The following is a 15,468-nucleotide window of genomic DNA, read 5'->3' on the forward strand; positions in this document are numbered from 1 at the left end:
CACTGTTAGGCAGATATTTATAATGTCTGCCCTTTCATATGATATTTTTTGCTAGGCAAAAGAACAGTTCTTGCCCTTTTATTTAGCTTTAAAATCAAAATGCTTTAAAAAAAAATAATTTAATTTTCTGATGAAAGTGATCCCAAGAAAGTTTTCAAATGTTTTATCGATATACCATAGGTTAAAATTTTCCCATTTTGCTCTTATTTTAGAGCATCAGTTTGTCTTTGGTGTGAATATCAAATTAATCAAAATAGTCATAGACATTTTAGAGGCAAGACATAACTTTACTTCGTTTTTTTTTTTAATAATTGAATAAATAACATATATAGATGAAAAGATATAATTCCATAAAAAAATGAAAGATATTAAATGCAATTAAATTCTAAATGAAAAGTTTATAGAATTCAGATCAAAGAAATACGACAAAATACTAATAACAATAAGAGCTGATCATAGAATGAGCGAATATTGAATATTGCATACAAAAAACACAATATCAATATATGTATAATAAATGTTATAAATGATCCGATGTCAAGGTTTAATTGAAGATAATTGGTAAAAATAGAATTTCTCTGACAGGAATTGTAATGATAAAGAATTGAAATCCATTAATTTGTGAAAATTAACAGCTGTATATGAAATGTGACTAATTACTTAAACAATGAAGTTCAATTTCCTTTCTTACCAAAACACTCAAAGTATAGGCATCATAACAAAAGTATATCGTTTTTACAATTTCAATGAAATAAAAACATTTCTTTTTTTAACGATTTTTCAATGTTCCGTTTCATAGCAAATGCATTTAAAAAGTTTGCACAGTTAAATGAAGACGAAACAAATTAAACCAGATCAAAAGAACATGACGAATTAATTTTCCGCGTTTAAAATATTTCTGCATTGAATAAAATAACACCTGGAAAAGAGAACTATTTAACAACTAGCTTTTAAATGTTGATCTAAGGGAATTTCAAATGCATTTAAAATATTAAATGAAATCCATTCGTACAATCCAAATAGAATTACTAAAATATCACCTCGTAAACCTGCAATAATGAACAACTTGAAATAAATCAACATTTATTGTACATGTATTTGACAATGTCTGAGCAATAACAAATTCCTATCTTGTCTAGGAAACACCTGGCAAAAGTTTTTACCTGTAATCAGGATCCTACTTGGACTTGAGGTTAGCCGTCTGCTGTTTCAGCAGTTGATACACTGATAATATCTAGAGTTATCCCCCCTCTTACAAGTTTCTACAATTTATCAGTGCAATCGTAGAGTATTGTTTTTGTTATGATTATTTCCAATGTAAAAATAAATATATAATGCAATAGAATAATAAACAGAGAGACAGGCTAATTTTACCTTTATTTATTTCATGCCATTGCAATTTTGAGTATCAGAGCTATAAGTTTATACTTTTGAGGTTCTAACTTCTATCAATATAATGCTTTATTACGAAATGAATGACCAAATAGGCCAATTAAAAGTCAATTTTGATAAATTTGATTAAATTTTGAATATAAATACAAAATTAAAAAAAAAAAAAATCACTTAATTTTTTTCTTAAGCCTTTTAGATAAAAATCAATTTAATCTTGATTAAAGATGTCCATTGATTGCAAAATCTTACAAAACCATTTAAAATTTGCTACATTGTATCTTTAAACTGCCTTGAACAACAATTGCTTTATGAAATTTAATTTAGATTCTATTCAAAAATGGAAAATTGTTGTATAATGTTTTAAGTATATAATACATGTATATAGTCGAATTTTGATGATAGAGTATAAAAAACTTTCAGATCTTGACCCTGTGATAGAAAATTTCCAAAAGTTTTTAGATGTCACAAAAGCTAGGCTTCTGACTTCACTGTGATAAGGTTTAAACGCATCGTGGCAGCAACAGAAATTTCCCCTTTTAAGACGTAACTTCTTAAAATAGAAAAGTACACCATGGAGTGTTTGAACTAAGGTCTATCTGACCATATTTAATAACTTTTATAGAAGTAACATAACATCACACCTCCGTGACACATTATTCAGGTAAACGTCACGAGTACGCCAAGGAAGAACTTTTATGTCGTTGAATTCTAATAAACGCAGGAATTTCAATGTGGCAACAGACACATAAAACACTGTTCAAAGACTGAATGACGAAAATGCTTAGACATTTAATTAAAACAAATATTAGCATTTTGAAATTTAAATGTGTTATAAAAATGAATATCCGTCATATATATTACTGGGCATGGAATTCGCTATGTTGACATTTAACCTCATAAATATTACTTTAATTTCTCGTTTGAAGTTCGACTTAGAAAATAATTATAAATTGTTATCGCGACTTCTCTTATTATAGGTATATCTAAAGACCTAATAGATAGATCAATAATAAAGCTATTTCCTTTAAGGATCTGAATGTTTTTAACTAATTTTTAATTGCATCATAAACCTTCTTCCTAAAATTTTACAGACATGCCATATTATAAGTTTCAGAATAAAAACGCCCAATTTCAGAGTTAGGTAAAATCGTGCTTACTTCAAATGCTATTAAAATAATAGTCCATTTAGATTTCTGTACATGAAATTTTCTGATATTGTGCCAACAGAATTTCTAAATACCACAAACAGTTTCTCTGCTTTTCCAATCCAGATACTGACTATTATTGCAATTTAATTACAATTCATAGTTGCAATTCAATTACAATTCATTATAGTTTCTCTCTGATTGAGTTTCCATATACAGATGTAGAAAAAAATAAAAATCAATAAAGATTCTGTCAGTTATTAGTTTTGAAACATTTTCAAATTTTTTCTCTTCTTCATTTTTACAAATATTTTAAATAAATGTCATTATGAAAAGTGCAATCAATTGAAATATACTGTTCTTCTTCACAGAAATGATTTTGAATATTAACACTTTTATAATATAAATCATATTTCAAAATTCATGGGCAAAAGATAAAAATCTTTTTTTATCTTTCTTATCTTGTGAAATTCTTTGTTCATTTTTCAACACATTAAACAAATTCTTTTCACTTTTTTCTATTAACTTAAATTAATTCAATTATTTGGCAATCAATAACCAAACCTCTCTTAGAAGCTGATCACAGCAGATTCCAAGAAACGTTTCATAGATAAATATTTTGCTTCACTGAAAAATAAACCACAAAATTGAAAACTGAAGACATGAACTGTACCTGTTTTTGGCTTGGTTTCCAAATGAAAAGTCAGGTCATTATGTACAGGTCCTTTTCATTAACATACAATTAATTTTTATTTGCCTTTGGTATGTCAAGACTTACATTTCAATTAAATAAAGGTGATATACATCACACATACCTGTGAAAGTCGGAAAATTAAAAAATCCTACAGGAGAAATAAAAATCCAGTGCAAAAATAGTCTCACTGGAATGACACAAAACTCGTTTCAAACCAAAAGTGTCAAAATAAAATACTGTGTAAAATTAATCACAACGGAACGGCCAAAAATTTGTTTCAAACTATAAGCGTCAAAATAAAATCCAGTGTAAAATTAATCTCAACGGAATTACAAAAACTTGTTTCAAACCAAAAGCGTCAAAAGGCATGTATACATTTGAGATGATTTCTCAACCTTGTGATTTTTTGGTGACTAGATAGAGATATAGATCATCTTTTGTCAAAGTTTTTATTCACAACTCATTCACAAAAAATAACGTAACAGTTTCTACAATGCGACCCCCGAATATCTGTCGTCTACTTTCATTGTTATAGTTTTGTTTGATGTCCATATAATATTTCATAAGGAAATGAACACCCCAGGAATAAAATAGCAGTTATTATAAAGAATTGGCACCTAATCTAACGGCGTAATTGTCCAAAGCTATTTAACACCATTGTTGAATAGGCTAATTACAAAACTGTTACCTTTTAATTTTTCATCGATAAGTGTATATATGAAATTAACAAAATAATATACCTTTTACCTATAGAAATGCTTATACTTAAGAACGAGTGAACCATTTTAATACCGAACCGTTTGATCTTTAAGAAAAGCAAAGTTAAACAGTATAAATAAACAGATTATTCAAGCAATTGAAGGCATTGAAAAGAAGATACTTTTCAGAAAACACAAATTAAGCATTCCAGTTTTTAAAAAAATTGAAAAAGTTGTTCAAGAATGCCAAATTAAACAAGAAAAGAATCTTTAAAAAGAATATGAACATAATCACATGCAATATGGCCATGAATAAATAAATTCAATTTCGTTTTATGACGAAATATAAACAAAATATCAGTAGATCACTTCAGAAATCATCTTCTCTCTAGCGATAGACAAAGTGCAGAGAACTTAAAAACAAATTATCTCCTGGTGCATCATCTACAGACGCAGTGGTGCAGAATTAAAAGATAAGACGGTGATCGCAAAACCAGCTGTGAAAATCCTCAGGTTTAACACCTAGCTAGGGAGCACACCTGTCTGGTATTGTCTTAGTCATAGGTCAAACATCTACCACCTTATACAGTGCTTCCTAAGCCTATAAGGCTGGCTAAAAATATCAATGATCATGAACATATGTATATTATATTATGTCAAATTAGGTTGCACTTTAATGAATTATTTATTTATTCATTCATTCATTCATATACAGAAACTTGATTTTTAGAAAAAGGTTATCCTGGGGAATTGGTAAAGGGAAAGGTCAAACATCTACCATCGTCTACAGAAACTTGAATTTTATAAAGGAGTAGATAGGTGAAAGGTAAACATAGAGAAAGGGGAAGGGAATTAGGATAAAAGGCTATATACATCCTCCTACCTAGCTAGGATTCACACAGGTCTGTATTGTCTTAGTCATTGGTCAAACATCTACCACCTTATACAGAAACTTCATGTTTAGAAAAGCATATACAGAGAAATTGGGAACAGAGAGGAAGGGGAAGGGTCTGCATCCTCAAGCTAACATTTTTTTCTTCAGTCTATGCCCAGGACAAATACTATCAATGACACATTCCTATGTTATTTTCTTGTTCATTTTTTCTTGATTAATTTCATATTTGAAATTAAAGTTACCCTCTATGTCCTACATATAAAGAAGTTCCCTTCACCTATTGAGAAAAACAAAATCAAACACACCCAAATGTTCACATTAAGATCACATATAGATTTTAAAGTGGTGTAGAGTCTTTAAATGAAGTGGCCATTATTTTTTTCGAACAAGCTGTATACCTCTTATTTTATCCATATTGCTGTTATCGTAACAATCATATACCAGTAATCAAAAAGGTGTTTGATTATTTCTTTTTTATCACTTTTTTGTTTTTCTTTGATAGTTCGGTATTTATTTTCTGACAATTTTTATCTTCTTTTATTCAAGTAGACATATGTTTGAAGTTTTATTCCATAAATATTTTCTAACGATTTCAAAGATGTAAAGTTTAGAATCTAAACTCTTTTGCATGCAGAATTCTGAATTGCGATGTCTTTAATCATTGAAATATTTCCCTTCTTTTACTTACTTTTGTCCTTTTTTGTTAATATGTTTCATCTTTTCAATTAAAAACATGATAATAATAATGCAGTATCAACTTAGGTTTTCACCTTGGACCTTCATTTATAACCTCTGCTTTCTCTGGAGGTTTAATCTTCTCTTTTGACATGCTTAAGGAGGTAGACCTAGGTTAAGGGACATAACTCTTAAAATCATCAGTACGTTCGTGTCAACCATTTTCATAAATATATTCTTAGCTTCTATGTAACATAGATTATTTTCAATCTGTTTCAGGTAAATGCTTAAAATACGTTGATGAAACTTGACTTTTACAAACACATAACTGATTTAAAGACTTTTACAAACACATAACTGATTTAAAGAGTTATCTCCCTGAACCAAGGTCTAACACCTTAATACACACCATTTATACCACTTACCTTGCATAGGTGTTTGGAGGTCTTATGCCAGATTTTGGACCTTCACTTTGGGCCTGCTGTATACACTGGACCATTGCCAGGGCCTCTTGCTTTAAGTGTTGTAGATTTGTGTCACAGGTAGTACAGTGCCCATTGCTTTGTGCTTTGTGGTCTGTGATTTGGAGCTTTTCCCCTATTTTATCTACATCTAAAACCTGAAAATAAATAAACAAAAATTGTACTGACAGACTTACTTAAAATTACCATTGGTTGAAAAACCTGTGCAGTTGGGATGCTGTCAATTCATTATTCATTCTTTCTATCAATACCTAGGCGATCACTCAGAAATATCAGTTTAGTAGTAGGGTCAATGCTATAGAAAATAAACATGAAAAGCAGTTTGATTTTTACAACAGATTCAATGAACTCATGCATATTCATATTTGGTGTAAATACCATTTAATTTCAAATGCCTGTTGATACAGTTTTAACAACATTTACCACTTGCAAAAACATTGGCTTACTAAGAATGCATAAAAAAAATCCTCACCTTTTCGGACAACATTTTCCAAATATCAAAAACTTAAATTGCAACTCATTAATGAATGAACATGTTTGGATAAAATTAAATATGTGGCTGAGAATTTGGAATTTCTATGCAGATTATATAAGAATTAACTTCTGTATCAGAAATTTGACATTCATATAACCCCATCGTTACTGGCAAAACACCTTAGGTAATGCTTAATCATCTTAGCCCAATGCTCCTCCTATATAGCATTTATAATGGTATTACAGCCACTAAAATATACACGCAATTAATTGGGGATTAGACTTATAATCCCTCCCTAAACTTCACGACTTATAATCCCACCCCTGACCTTCAACAAGTAGGTGTCGTTAAAAGAATAAGTCAAAACAAATTAATCAGATAGGTAACAACAAGTAAAGTTCTTCCAAGTTTTTTGAAAAGTTGGCACTGTCGGCCATTTTATAATCTGCTGAAGTCCTTCTGAACAGTTACCTTTCAGTACTTATAATAAACATAATCCCCATCTTAACTTTCAAAATTAAATATATTACTCAAGTGTTTTCATTCAAACATAAAAAAATAAAAATATATTCCTCAAGCTTTTCATTCAAACATAAAAAATAAAATGTATTACTCAAGCTTTCTGTTCAAACAGTAAAATAAAAGTACATTACTCAAGTGCTTTTCAATAAAATATGTTCATAAATTTAAAGCATATAATAAAGTTTTTTCATTAATATATAAGTGCCTGTTGATTAATTGCCCTCTGCTTAGGGTGGTATCTAGCACTACAGGGGGATAACTCTGTAAAATCAGCTGGAAAAGTGTTTGGTTCAAGTTGTTTTAATTTTGTACATTTTTCAATTGGTCAAAGTACATATTTTGTCAAAATTTTATGAAAAATAAAGAGGCAAATTCATTTTAGTTAAAGTGTTAAGTACCACCTTAAGTCAGATATGTCACTGAAATTTTGTTATGATGGAAAAATTTGATATCAGCAGTCGAACACTTGTTAATATTGAAGACCATATCTTAACCTTTAGCTGTTATAAGGTTTTTTTTGTGTAGTTGGGTGGCTGTCTCATTGGTGTATTCCCTACATCTGCATTTAATCATATTTATGACATTTCTATCATACATGTATGAAATGAGAAGTTTCCGGATGAAAACTGTAAATTCACAATTATCTATTCATGAGCTAAGAGAAGAAGGTTGTCATAATTATAATGTGAAAGAATTATCATTTCATCTTATGGTGTAAAATAACCTATTTTTCAGGGAAAGAAAAAAAAAATTATTATAAAAACACCCAGATAAAACCAGCTATTATATTTACACACTACATTTTGACAATCAGTAGCATCTATCTGCGACTATTTGTCTGCAATAGAAATGAGTTTCCGTAATGAATTCTTGTACTAATTCGGAGTTATTCCCAAATTTGCAATCAAATTTTAAATACTAGAAGTATTTTCTAATTCTGTTGCTAATGACATGCAACAGCAGAGGAGTTTAATAATTTTTTGCTGACGGAAGCTACAAATTAAAATCATCTTACATTGTTATGAGGATTTATGGATCTGTAACTAAGGCAATGCAAACTTAAAACTTTATTTAAAGGTTAAGAAAAAAAATTGAAGGCTCTTTCCCACACCTTGTCAAGTCAAAAAAGAAATATGGTCAACATATAAATAAAACAAGAATGTGTCCCTAGTATATGGATGGCCCATCAGCACTATTACTTTTTATGTTCAGCAGACTATAAAAATGGGGTAAAACTCGTATTTGGCATTAAAATTAGGAAGATCATATTATAGGGAATATGTGTATGAAGTTACTAAGTTTCAATTTGATTGGAATTCAACTCCATGAAAAACTACCTCAACCAAAAACTTAAACCTGAAGCAGGATAGACGGACGAATGAACAGACGCACAGACCAGAAAACTTAATGCCCATAATTGGGGCATAATAAAATGAGAAGTGGAGTAAACTTTTGAAGGAAACAACAACAAAAAAACAAACAAAACAAGCAAAAGACATCTAGAGGTCAATATATTATCTAATTTAAGAACAATGGCAAATACTACATTCTGCATTGGAAAATAAAGCAGATGCTAGTGGACAATGGTTTGCGACTGTCACTTCTATTCCTCTGTGATTTTGATATAAAACAAAGAACTCAATTATTTTGGCCTAAAAAATTCCACAGGAGTGGTATGGATGGCAAAAACTGAAAATTCAAAAAGTTTCAATGCAAAAATCAGGAACCAGAGAGCATTGGTTTTCCCATTAAGAATTTAATTTTACGATTTATGAAATAGTTTTAATGTCAAATTTGATCTCTATGTTAGTAGGTCTCCACAGATAGAGAACATGTCAATTAAACCGATCAAATCTTTATTTATTGTCTAATAGAGAATGAAATTTCACTCTTAATTTAACAATTATGTTAATATGATCTATTGTGTAACGTCCATAAAACATTATGATGACACCCTGTCTTTTGTGACCGTTTTTATCTATTCATGATAGGAATGTATAATATTGGACCGTAATTCAGGCCGCTTCAAGCCATGTCCATTCATTGTTGAAATTCCAGCTCCATGGACTCTTCAATGTTAAAGGGGTGAAAAGGAAGGATCTCTCCCAAGTTCTTGTACTTTTCAAACACCTGTGCTTTTGTCTTTTGAAAGACATTTTACTTCCTAAATCACTCATTCAATCCAAGTTACTCTCTTAACTCTTTATGATCACAGTTCCAGAATTATGTGAATTTATTTATTTTTGTTGGTACCATTTTCGCCGATTGATGAAAAATTGTATAAATCTGGATACCCTGCTGTTTTGCCAATTTCCGTATACAAGCTAGCTAAGAGGAAAATTTGGTGGAAAATTCTAAATTCTTTGTCCGATTTACCTAGGAATTCATGGCAAATGCATTCCTTAATATTAAAATAATTATAAATAAAATCTGTCGAAATCTGTCTTTTTGTCTCACATTTTCTGTCCCATTCAGTTTCATATCCATATCATTACCTTCCAGTTATAAATTGGTTTGTTAATATTTCCCATAAGGTTAACAGGTTGCATATACTTTTGTCCCTAAATTGCATTCCCTTTAAGGCTTTAAAAATTTATATTATCACAACCTATGTCAACCCTTTTATACAATTGCTCTGCTGAGTTGACATGACACTTTTCTGTATTCCTGTTAAATTAAGACCCTCCACAGACACCATCATACAGTAGGGAGCAAAGACACCCTTCAAATGGTACTGAAGTGTATTAGACCCTCCGCAGACCCTAAGTAAATAGTCCATTGTTTATATTTACCAAGGAATATATCACTTTTGCCTTGTTTATTGTAACTTTAAGCTTCACCTTCTCGTTAAGTAAATATCATTGTTATTTTTAAGTTTTACAACAAATGTTTTACGGGTAAATGACCTACACACAATATTTTTACTTATAACAGTCTATGTTTATTTTTGAAATAAGATTTTTATTTTCAATTTCCTGCCTGTACATTTAATCCTTTAAAATCAAATTACAGAAATTTTTATTTACTTATTACACACCCTTAATGCGACCATAAATTTCTGACCATAATGCCCACTTCAGACCATTGACCACATACATATTCTGAATTTTTTCTTTTGATTTCAAAAATACTTGAGATTACTAAACCTTTCAAGTCAGGGTTCAGTTACATACACATGGGCTAAAAATTCAGAAACCATGATTTTTTTCTTTTGATTTCAAAAATATTTGAAATTACAGCCTCTCAAGTCAGAGTCTGTTATAATATACAATGGGCTAAAAACACATTTCTATATAACTACAAATGACTGCCATGTTTTTTGCATCTATGATGTCAACTAAACTACATTTTCAAGACAAATTTACTCATAAAAATTGTTATTTACAACTGCATCAAAGACATATTTTTACAGCTCTGACCCAATTCTTGATTGTATTTCCTTGTTTTTGGACAAGTTTATGAGTCTGTGAGTGTATCAACTTTAAATCATACAAATAAACAGTATGCCTACTGACTTATTTGCACCCAAAGATATTGAATTGTTACATGACTGCTTCATACCAGAAAATTCTCTAAGATCAAATGACTTCAAAGCAGCACACTTTATACAGATTAGCAAACCAGTGTTACCTTTTCTGCCCATACCCATCAGGCATATAACTGATGTGTTCAATATTTAATGCTTTTTTTTGTTAATGTTTAGCGTAAAGTTCTGAAATGTCTTTCCGAAAAACATGATGGTCAGGTATCTTTTGACCAATTGAGACTTCTAAAATCCCCAGCAACATTATTTCTAGGTCCAATGGAATTCTGTTGACCACTTTACAGATTTTTACTTCTTCATAAATGCCCAGTGGTATAACTAATTTGTGTGGGAGGAATGTTGCAGAAACTTAGATTAATGTTGTTGTATGCCCTTGTGGTCACATCAAGAGGAAGTTAACATAAAGATAAACAAATAAATTTGCAGATGTGAACAATGAATCAAAACCAGGTCCCCTTAAAGTGATGACAAGACAAATGACGTGTATTCAAGATAATTTTCTTGACCTTTAACCTAGTCTGTCAAGTGTCCTTGACTTTTGATAATTAATGGCTTCTTTCAACTCATGTGTTTTCTTTTCTCTCCTATAACCCTTGAAAACAACAGCCTACTAGTACTTATAACACCATCTCAGTATACAATGTGTTATAATTTGTTCAAAGTATATACAGTATCTTAAATAAGTCATACACCTTTTAACAAATTAGTTGACTTTGTGTCAAGGGGGTGGTATAAAAAATGTCTTAAGTATGTTGTTCACCTACTTGACCACATCCTTCTTGAGTCTGACATTTGTAATTTAGTATTCTTCTTCTTTATATGGCACAGCCATTATTACGTGGTCCATTCAATCACCGAAACTGTTTAAATAACGATAACAATCAGAAATCGGCTGGACATTGAGTTGACAGGAACATAGGTGATCATTGTCAAATTAAATCCACAGAGAAAATTTCAAGGTTCAACAACAGATAAAACTTGTGGGCGGTCAAGTTATTATAAATGGACAAGAGCTCCGCTTGTGTCTTTGTTCCCGGCAAATACTACCTATTGTTATTTTTTATGTAAGAGTTGCTTATTGGTTTTCCATATTTATCTCCCATTGACGATTTATGGATTTACACTATAATTAGTCGAAAGAAATGTAGGATTTTTTCAATTACAGCCATCTCAAGATTTTATCGTTCAATCCACCTAATGTTAAGCTGACACCTAGATTTGTCTTATAGGGTGTAAATATAACCTAGATTTGTCTTACACAGGGTGTTAATACAACAAAGTAGATGTGATTTTTTAACCTTTTTAAAAGTATATTCTCTACAGCTAAATTATTTACATACACACATATTGTGTCGATTTTTATTGTTTATATTTGACCCTATTTGCCTGGAGAGAGCTATAACATTTGTGTGATCTGTGTCATAACAAAAAAGCCTTTAAAGATCATGATCAAAATCTTAAACAATTTATCACCCAAAAAACATCTTTTGTTTAAGGACTTTATCTGTGTAATAAATGCAAGATAATCAAAATTTATTAAGTTTCTGCAAAAATGAACAAATTATTTATTAGGACATAATATTAAATTTTGAAGTTGGTGCCCTGAACTGTCAGAACATCAAAATCTCAAATAATTTATCACCAAAAACATCTTTTGTTAAGGGTTTCTTACTGTATAATAAATGCATGATAATTAAAATTTATGGTTGTCTGAAAAAACAGACAAATTGATTCATTAACACATAATATTAGATTTTCAAATCTGTGCCCTGATTTGGTAGCATTGTTAAAACACTGATTTGACAAATGCAACCACGAAACACATACATCAACCATCGAAGATTATATTTTGTGGACATGCCAGATGAAAGAGACGATTGCATGACTCTTAATTACATTTTTTTTGTAATTACGAAATTAAACCTTCTTTAAATGTGTATTTCTTTCAGCGGAATAGAAAAAAAAGGTGAGTAATAATAGGACCTTAAGCTATAAATACAATTACCGAGACTACAGAGCACATGGAAGGCAAATAATATCTGTGCCCTGTGTCGTCTGTGGACCTAATTTATGATAGAGCCTAAGCTGGTCTAATCGTCCACAAAATAAATTAGTGTATTACTGTAATATTACAACACATCTGTCATTTAAGGTTTTAGGGCAGTAGATAGTCTCTGATCTTATCAAAAACAATTACAGCAGGTCAATATTTTTATGGCAAAATTCTCTATTATCTTTAGTATAAATTAATATGGGTTTTGTCATATTAAACCTTATTTATGTAATGAAACAAAGAGGCGAGAGTAGAATAAATAACTTGATCAAATTATGAATATTTTAATGCCTAAATGCCATCTGTCCAGTGTTAAATGTTACGAAGATTTCAACCAAAAAACGGATGATTCACGGAGTTTATCTAAAGATAAATCCTTCAAACTCGCTCTCTCCTGGGTAGCCCATGAGTAGTTACTCAATGAACACGACACTAAATCTTCTGATTTTCATCTACCAAATACAGAAATCCAATAAAATCCATCAAAAACTTGTCTTATCTCCACCCTTGAACTCTAGATTTGCTTCTGCCATCTAAAATTTGATCTAAAAGCAATACTGTTGTGGAGTTCTTGTCCCAAAAAACATGTTAATCTCTAACCAACCAATGTTAATCTCTAACCATTGAATGACAGGAACAAACGGGGAAGAGCAACATCAGATCAGACAGTCATGCTTTAGCACCTGTCCAGTAGATACCTTGTGCCTGACTAATTTGACAAAGAAAAGTCAAGAGATGCTGTCCAGTAAATACATTGGGCCTGACTAATTTGACAATGAAAAATCAAGAGAAGCTGTGCAGTAGATAGAATGCGCCTGACTAATTTGACCCCTGAAAGTCAAGAGATGCGGTGTTATTATCAAATAAAAAAATGTCCACTCAAGATCATAATTCTCCTCAAAGTCAAAATATATGAAGAGTACAATATTCAAGCAGCTAATTATAAGCTGTTATATACAGGCCTGATTTCAAAACTGATGACCAAGAAAGTTTCAAAAGGTTATTTTTTAAGGGTAACCTCAACAAGAAGTTAAAAACAAATCAAAAGAAGAGAACATGACCTTAAAAGGGTGTATTGAAATAGAAAAAGGGAAAAATAATTAAATAATTTGAAAACCTGCAAACTTTGGAAAGTCTGATTTTGGTTTCCCAAGATGATAAGTATATATATTTAGGATCAAAAGAACTTACTGAACAATGACTAACCCAGTATTAGCACACTTTCTACTAAACAACGGAAACTATCTATACATAATACCGTTATAATCATGACTAACAGAGTATTTGTACTTGTTCTTGATTAGCAACAGAAGCTACTAATACATAATATCAAGGTCCTCGGAAGAATTGTTTACATAACTAAATTAGGTAAATATTTACAACTTGAACAACTTCAATAGAATATTATGTCAACATCAAGGACCAATATCAGGAAATTTTTAATAAGTGAATATTTCTGTGTTGAGGACAGCAACAAATCAATTGAATTGTATGTTCAATAGCTTAAAAAACAAACATGAAGTTAACAATTAGAGAAAATGGATGGGGGTGGTCATGTTTGTTACTATTCAATTGGAAATTGATAAACAGCTTTTGATTAAGAGTTGGTTCAGATATCAAAATGTCTCCCTTCTTGACATTTTTCAGTTTTTAATACAAGTAATCTGATTTTCATCAAGCCACTGTTATGGAGGGGTTTGTTAATTACATGATGGTAAGTGCACTTTCTATCATGTTGATGAAAGTTAAAAACATAAGCCATGCAAGGATTTTTTTCAATTTTTTGTCTTTCTTTTTATTTCTCCTGACCAGGGAATCTTTTTTCTCCTTATATTATGATCTGCCTTAGAGATGAATGATAGTTAACAGAATTTGTAAAAAAAAAAATGTTTTATACAATCATGTGACCATTTCATGAAATAAACAACTCCACCAAGTTGGCCAGACAAATGTATATAAAATTAGGAATGTTTACTGACATACATACTTTTGGGCTTATTTGCAGGGGACATGTATTTAGTATTCAAGTCACAAATCAATGTTCTCATGGGAGGGTATTTAATCTGTAATTAAATGTCTTATTCACAGCTGGACATAGTTAGTTACATACTTCATGTAAATACATGTTAAAAGACAGGTCATACTTGCTTTTATGAGAAAATCAGTCACAAAAATAAACATGCAATTTACATTTTAAAATTTGTAAATACTTTCTACAAAAGTTGGCATTTTTCATGTGTTATTAATTTTGTGCACATTTTTCTTGTAAGTACCAGGGAGACAACTCTAAAAAGTCTGCAACTAAAAAAAAATTGTTTTTTTTTTTCAAAATTTCAAAATTTTCAAAATCACCTGCCAGTTTTTTTTAAAGTTTATAACTTAATAAAAATTAAACCTGACTTAAATTAACTAATGAATAATCAATAACCAAATCAATCAATTTTGTCAATAAATATATTTATTAAGTCAAGAGGTAGAATGTGCCGGCTGCTCAGTGTGATAACAGAACTCCTTGTGCCAGATTCCTTTTGCTCAAAACAAAAGTAAAGGGTTAAATTTTTCATTGACTTTAGAGTCATATGTTACTTTAAAGAACTTTTTATTTATGTCAAAGTATAACATAAAACGAATTTCATTGACACCTGATAAGAGTTAAAAGAAGCTTCAATTGCAGTATCATCCTACATCCAACGATATAAAACTGCAGCAGATGCAAAAGGCATTTGACGCCTGATAAAAGTTAAAAAGATACTTCAAATTTAATGGCAGTATCATCCTACATCCACCGATATAAAAATGCAACAGATGCAGAGATTTGGTTAACAGTCAATTAAATTCAAAGAACAATACAAAACGTTTGCAAAATTTGAAAAAGACCCACTCGTTTCATTTC

General features: G+C 30.5%; 1 protein-coding gene across 4 annotated transcripts in view; it reads right to left on the reverse strand.

The window, feature by feature from the left end:
* LOC134710693 (kinesin-like protein KIF26A) overlaps positions 1-15,468 on the reverse strand; it is a 131,793-nt gene that overhangs the window by 72,670 nt on the left and 43,655 nt on the right. For all 4 annotated transcript variants that reach the window (XM_063571082.1, XM_063571081.1, XM_063571080.1 and 1 more), the window contains one exon: positions 5,925-6,118. In XM_063571082.1, the coding sequence (XP_063427152.1) occupies positions 5,925-6,118 (194 nt within the window). The remainder of the gene's footprint in view (positions 1-5,924; positions 6,119-15,468) is intronic.

This window comes from Mytilus trossulus, chromosome 3 (assembly GCF_036588685.1).
Source record: "Mytilus trossulus isolate FHL-02 chromosome 3, PNRI_Mtr1.1.1.hap1, whole genome shotgun sequence".
Classification (NCBI taxonomy): domain Eukaryota; kingdom Metazoa; phylum Mollusca; class Bivalvia; order Mytilida; family Mytilidae; genus Mytilus; species Mytilus trossulus.